This window comes from Odontesthes bonariensis, chromosome 3 (genome assembly GCF_027942865.1).
Source record: "Odontesthes bonariensis isolate fOdoBon6 chromosome 3, fOdoBon6.hap1, whole genome shotgun sequence".
Classification (NCBI taxonomy): Eukaryota; Metazoa; Chordata; class Actinopteri; order Atheriniformes; family Atherinopsidae; genus Odontesthes; species Odontesthes bonariensis.
Genome location: NC_134508.1, coordinates 3,081,960 through 3,088,165, shown reverse-complemented (window position 1 = coordinate 3,088,165; position 6,206 = coordinate 3,081,960). Strand labels below are relative to the sequence as shown.

Here is a 6,206-nt window from a genome sequence, read left to right as displayed (position 1 = left end):
TTATAAATCTGATCTGCTTTTCTCCTTTAAACTGATAGTGAGGGGAATTTTGAAAATACCCACAATGCAATGGGAAAATGCATTGAAATGCACTTAACGAGGGCATTTTGGAAATGCCATAAAAGCTGTATTTTAAACAGGACCTTGATAAAAATGACATAAATGTCTTCAGCAGACCTGCAATTTCCAAAATGCAATGGGAAAATCGATTGAAAAGCACTTAACAAGAACATTTTGGGGCTCAACGAGCATTTAAAAAATGACATAAAAGCTGTATTTTAAACAGGACCTTGATAAAAACGACATAAATGTCTTCAGCAGACCTGCAATTTCCAAAATGCAATGGGAAAATTGATTGAAAAGCACTTAACGAGGCCCCAAAATGTATTTTGAAAATGCCATAAAAGCTGTATTTTAAACAGGACCTTGATAAAAATGACATAACTGTTTTCAGCAGACCTGTCTTCTTCATTTTGGGCCTCGCAGATTGAAAAGCACTTAAAGAGACAAAAACTGCCCTATTTTGGATGCCTCATAACAGCCATACGGCATCACAGAGACATCATTCAAAGTTTATATGTGACTAAAGTAATATATGTGACTGTGAAGTAAAGGGTTTGTTGATAGGGCGGGCAGTAGATTGGCACCCATCAAAATTTTTTCAGAAATTTTCTAGTTTGTAGTTATTGTGTATTTTTTACTGTAATAGTTGCTGGTTCTGAAGGTCAGAGCTCAGATTCAAAGCCTTTATGTCTGTTCTGTATTTTTCATATCTGTCCCAGATTTATAAATAGTTATAAGCGCTTGCCTGTGGCAGTGGGCAGTGGTACCACATGATTGAAGAGTTTCACTAATCATTTAGTTTATTATCAATAACTGTTATTGGACATTAATTAATATTTGCTAATGACCAAGTCAGCTGCTTCTTGATCCTAAACACAACCAAAGCAATGACTTTGCCACATTTTCACAAAAATCTTGCGTAATGGGAAATTTGGGTTCTTCGTTCATATGTTGTGTTACTCTTCGTTTCCCTGAACTGTTTTACAACAGAACTGCATGAACTGCTTCAGCTAATAATGTTTAACGTCATATGGTTGATTTTCCAACGTGCTCTGTACTAAAGATGGAATTTGGACTTTCTGAACAAATATGGGTATGTGATAAAGACTGTATAATTATTGCTGACTATTGCTGGTTGTTCATTCTGGTTGTTCAAATCTTAGGAGACTTATTGTTGTCTTTGCTTCCTCTCCACAGAGCAAACAGTTGTTGCCTCTACAAACTTGAACATTAGACAAACAATCAATGTCTCCATTTTAGCTAATGAAAACGTTCCGCTCACTGTAAAAGTACAACAGGAAAATAAAGATGAGATTTGATCAAACTACTATTGCACTGTAAGCTCATAGCTGCTGTGTTGTTGTTATTCGGGGCTATCGGGGGGCTTATAGGAAGCTTTCTACACATGAGTCTAGTGGGATGACTTCAGCAACGTGCGCCACTTTGCTTAATTTAAGACCTCATGGATGTTGTTAACACATGTTATCTTTCAGGTGTTTGTCCAAAGGCTCTAAAAGCATTGATAAAGCCTTTATTTAAAAAAAAAAAGAACTGTTTGGACTCCTCTTAAAAGATGGATGTAGCAAACTAAAATCCCCAGAACTTATTTCCAGAGTCAGAATCAGAATCAGAATCAAGTTTATTGCCAAGTAGGTTTGCACTTACAAGGAATTTGACTTGGTGTAGTTGGTGCAGAGTATTAAGTATAGACAATATAGATATATATACAGAATCTCAAAAAATACCAAGCTGTAGTGCAAGCTGGATGCTATAAATACTATAAATGTGCAGATATACAAAAGGATGAAGTTGTCCCAAATAAATAAGAGATTTGTGCGTTAATGTAACGCAAAAGGTCTGAAGATACTACGTAAATATAGCTTGTAGGTTTGGAAGGGGAGAGGAAGAGAATCAGTATCATGGGGGGCTGCTGGCCTTGTTGATAAGGTTGGTAGCGGATGGGAAGAAACCTTTCTTGTGGCGTGAGGTTTTGGTCCTGATGGACGGCAGCCTCCTGCCAGAGGGAAGTGTCTCAAAGAGTTTGTGACCGGGGTGGGACGGATCAGCCCCAATCTTCCCTGCACGCCTCAGAGTCCTGGAGGCGTACTGTTCCTGGAGAGATGGGAGATTTTAGCCAATCTCCCATCTGTAACCATCTGGCAGCAGTGTACCAGATGGTGATGAAAAAGGTGAAGATGGACTCAATGACGAAGGAGTAGAAGTGCATCATCATTGACCATGGCAGGTTGAATTTCTTCAGCTGCCGCAGGAAGTACATCCTCTGCTGGGCTTTCTTGATGAGGGAGCTGATGTTGAGCTTCCACTTGAGGTCCTGGGAGATGATAGTTACCAGGAAGCTGAAAGACTCCACAGTGTCAATTGCCTTTGAGGCACCTCATTGCATTGCCGCAGCCCCCCTTCCCACCAAACCCCCCACCCTCAAGCCAGCACCTCCAACCCTATCGTGCTATGGTGTGTGCCCTATGTGTAATAGCTCTGAAGCTGGTGAGGTACATTAAAAGAGGCGTGACGCAAACCCACATCGGAGAGACACGGGGACAGGTAACAACCAGATCCCCCCCGTATATCCCCCAGACCAACCCGTCACACACAGGAGCCCAACTCTTGAGCAGCCCAGCAGGGAGGGACGACCCACGAAAAGCAGACACGGCTGCACAGGGCACAACCAGCTGCAGCGTGAGGACACAGCGGACAGCGAGGGACACCCCCAACTACATCGCCATGTAGGATCCAAAACTCCACCCGACGCCCGGAGTACCGGCGCCAAATGGAGTTCTCTCTAAGGGACAAGGTCCTATCCAAAACAAAGAAAAAAAAGGACGGGGCTGCCTCCCGAGAAGGCGAGAGTATAGAGACCTCCACCCACCAGGAGACCCATGCAATACAGCCCCCGGGAACGTCCCTTGAGCAAGGCTGTCCCCCCGGCCCAACTCCCCGGGACCGGAGAACGCACCCCATGCACATCAAGAGGCCGCGACCAGGAGGGGAGGCAAGGTAGCACCCAGGCCCACCCAACGTCCACAGCAACGAAGCCAGACAGGATACACAGTAGTACAGCCAGCACCACTCCAAGATCCTTCGCCCCAAAAACCAGGGCGGCCCGACCCCCGACCAACCCACCACCATCCAGGGGCAGCAGACGATACAGCCGATGACAGACAAAGAGGGCCACCCTTTGGTTAGAGGAAAGTGAGCAGCCAAACTAATTACATGCAGGCAGTGATGGAGATGACAGGATCATACTGGAGGCCGGGATTCTTCCTGCTAACTCAGGGATGAGAACATACTCATAGTTTTAAAAGTTGTTGTCCTGCCGCCAACAATCACACACCCATTTCTATTTTTGCAAGACATAGGCACTTGTATTTATTCATATATCACTGTGTGTTATTTAATCTATTGTGAATAAGAACACTTTATTAAAGTACGTCAGTATTTTATATATGACTAAGTGGGTAGCTCCATACAGACAAACAACCGTTAAGCAGCCCAAGCATATAACATTTCAACGGGACATTTAAACAACACATTTAAAACCAAACATTCAGACAAGTGCAGTGGCTTCTCAGCTAACAGCCACTGCAGTAAAATATGGTGGAGTCACGAGTCCAAGCTTTACTCTCCAGTCGCTGGTGATTGGGACCCTTTTGAACAGGTGTAGTCCTCCATCCCTGATCCTTGGACAGCATGAAGGAACCTTTTAGTTCTTCGTCTGAACTCCTTGAACCAAAGTTCTGAGTTCTTCTGGTTGAAACTCACAACAGGCAGCTTTTCAGGGGGTTAAATATTTCCTCAGGACTTCATTTAGATCCTGGTGCCTGCAGAGTGAACACACCAAAGGTTCCTGGAGAGAGTGTCCAGGATGGAGGCGTAAACACTGGAGGAAGATGGGAAGCTTGTTGAGTTCAGCTGCTTATTCTTGTTTTTAACAGAGTTTAAATGTGAGCTGCATCACAACAAAATGTTTTACATTCTTCATAGAGTTTGTTGTTCTGAACTGTGCAGATAAAAAATATAAAACCTGCTGATCATTAACTTCCAGAGCTGCTGGCAGATTTATCTCTGAACTCTGGAACGAAACACACCTTAGTTCAGGGAAGGTTTAAGCTCCACCCGACTGACCTGAGACGGAGCAGGAAACAGTCAGAGATTCTTCTTCACTACAGAGAGACACACAGACGATCAGATTCACCTTCAGACCAAACTCACAGCTTCCTCTGAGCGAGTCCAGCTGCAGGAGAGAGAAGTGGAAACTTCAAGCTGCTCACACTCCACACACTGAAGGTGAGTTTGACCAAAAACACCACAAACAGTCAGTTTGATGAAGTCAGTAGAGCTGGGAGGGGAGCCATGGCTGACTGTATTCTGTCTGCTGTTTTCAGCTTCACTCACAGACTAAATGGCTTCCAGATCAGAGGAAGATTTCTGCTGTTCGGTCTGTCATGACATCTACAGAGATCCTGTTGTTCTGTCATGTAGCCACAGCTTCTGTAGAGACTGTCTGAGGAGCTGGTGGAAGGAGAAACCAGCACAACAGTGTCCAGTTTGTAAGAGAAGATCTTCAAAGAACAGCCCACCTATAAATCTGTTGTTGAAGAATCTGTGTGAGTCCTTCGTACAGGACAGAGATCACAGAGCTTCAGAGGCTCTCTGCAGTCTGCACTCTGAGAAACTCAAACTCTTCTGTCTGGACCATCAGCAGCCGGTTTGTCTCATCTGCAGAGATTCAGAAAAACACTCAAACCACAGATTCAGACCCATCGATGAAGCTGCACAGCAACACAAGGAGGAACTTCAGAAATCTCTGGAACCCTTAAAGGAGAAACTGGAGCTCCAGAAGGAAGTTACAGAGAAGTTTGATCAAACAGCAGAACACATTAAGGTCCAGGCCCGACACACAGAGAGGCAGATTAAGGAGCAGTTTAAGAAGCTTCAGCAGTTTTTAGCAGAGGAAGAGGAGGCCAGGCTGGCTGCACTGAGGGAGGAAGAGCAGCAGAAGAGTGGGATGATGAAGGAGAAGATGGAGGCTCTGAGCAGAGAGATGGCAGCTCTTTCAGACACAGTCAGAGCCACAGAGGAGGAGCTGAGAGCTGAAGGCGTCTCATTCCTGAACCACTACAAGGCTGCAGTGGAAAGAGTCCAGCGCTGCCCCCTGCTGGATGATCCACAGCTGCCTGCAGGAGCTCTGATAGACCAGGCCAAACACCTGGGCAACCTGGCCTTCAACATCTGGAACAAGATGAAGGACATGGTCCAATACACTCCTCTCATTATGGACCCAAACACTGCTGATTCAGAGCTCATCCTGTCTGAGGATCTGACCGCTGTGAGTGAAGGAGAGGAACAGAACCTTCCTGATAATCCAGAGAGGCTTGATTATTACTGGTCTGTTCTGAGTTCTGAGGGCTTTAACTCAGGGACTCACAGCTGGGATGTCGAGGTTGGAGACAGTACATTCTGGGCACTTGGTGTGTTAGCGGAGTCTGCTGAGAGGAAGGGAAGAGTATCGACTGGATCGTGGGTGATTGGGCTCTTAGAAGGTAAATACAGAGCATGGTCACCAGCAGCTGAACTCACTGTTCTGTCAGTACCAAAGAAGCTCCGGAGGATCAGAGTGAATCTGGACTGGAACAAAGGAAAGCTGACGTTCTCTGATCTTGATACAAACACACACATACACACCATCACACACACTTTCACTGAGAAGATGTTTCCATGTATTTTAACTGATAATGAAGCTAAGATGTTACCTCTGAAGGTCTCAGTGACGGTGGAACAGATCTGATGTGTTCAGGATGAAGAACACAGTTCACATGAGACTTTATTGATCTGTTTGAAACTCAGTGTTTTTATCTTCAAACAGGAACATTTTAGATGTATTGATCTTTTGAGCGAACTCGATCGGTGTGCAACGACGTTTGGCTCTCATCAGTTGAAAGGAATTCCGGCAAAATTGGAAAAACCGGGAAATGGTGGATGGGAAAATGCATTGAAAATGAAAAAATAGAGCAGTTTTTTGCAGTTGGCGCACAAACTACCCTATTTTGGAGGCCTCATAAGTCAGCTATACAGCATCACACAGACATCATTCAAAGTTTATAAGTGACAGGAGACTCTGAGCT

At 44.7% G+C, this 6,206-nt stretch overlaps 1 protein-coding gene across 1 annotated transcript; it reads left to right on the top strand.

Moving 5' to 3' along the window:
• Positions 1 to 4,483: 4,483 nt before the first annotated feature.
• Positions 4,484 to 5,869, top strand: LOC142377661 (E3 ubiquitin-protein ligase TRIM39-like). The gene has a single exon (XM_075461971.1). It carries the CDS (start codon positions 4,484 to 4,486, stop codon positions 5,867 to 5,869), a length of 1,386 nt encoding a protein of 461 aa, XP_075318086.1.
• Positions 5,870 to 6,206: the final 337 nt, after the last annotated feature.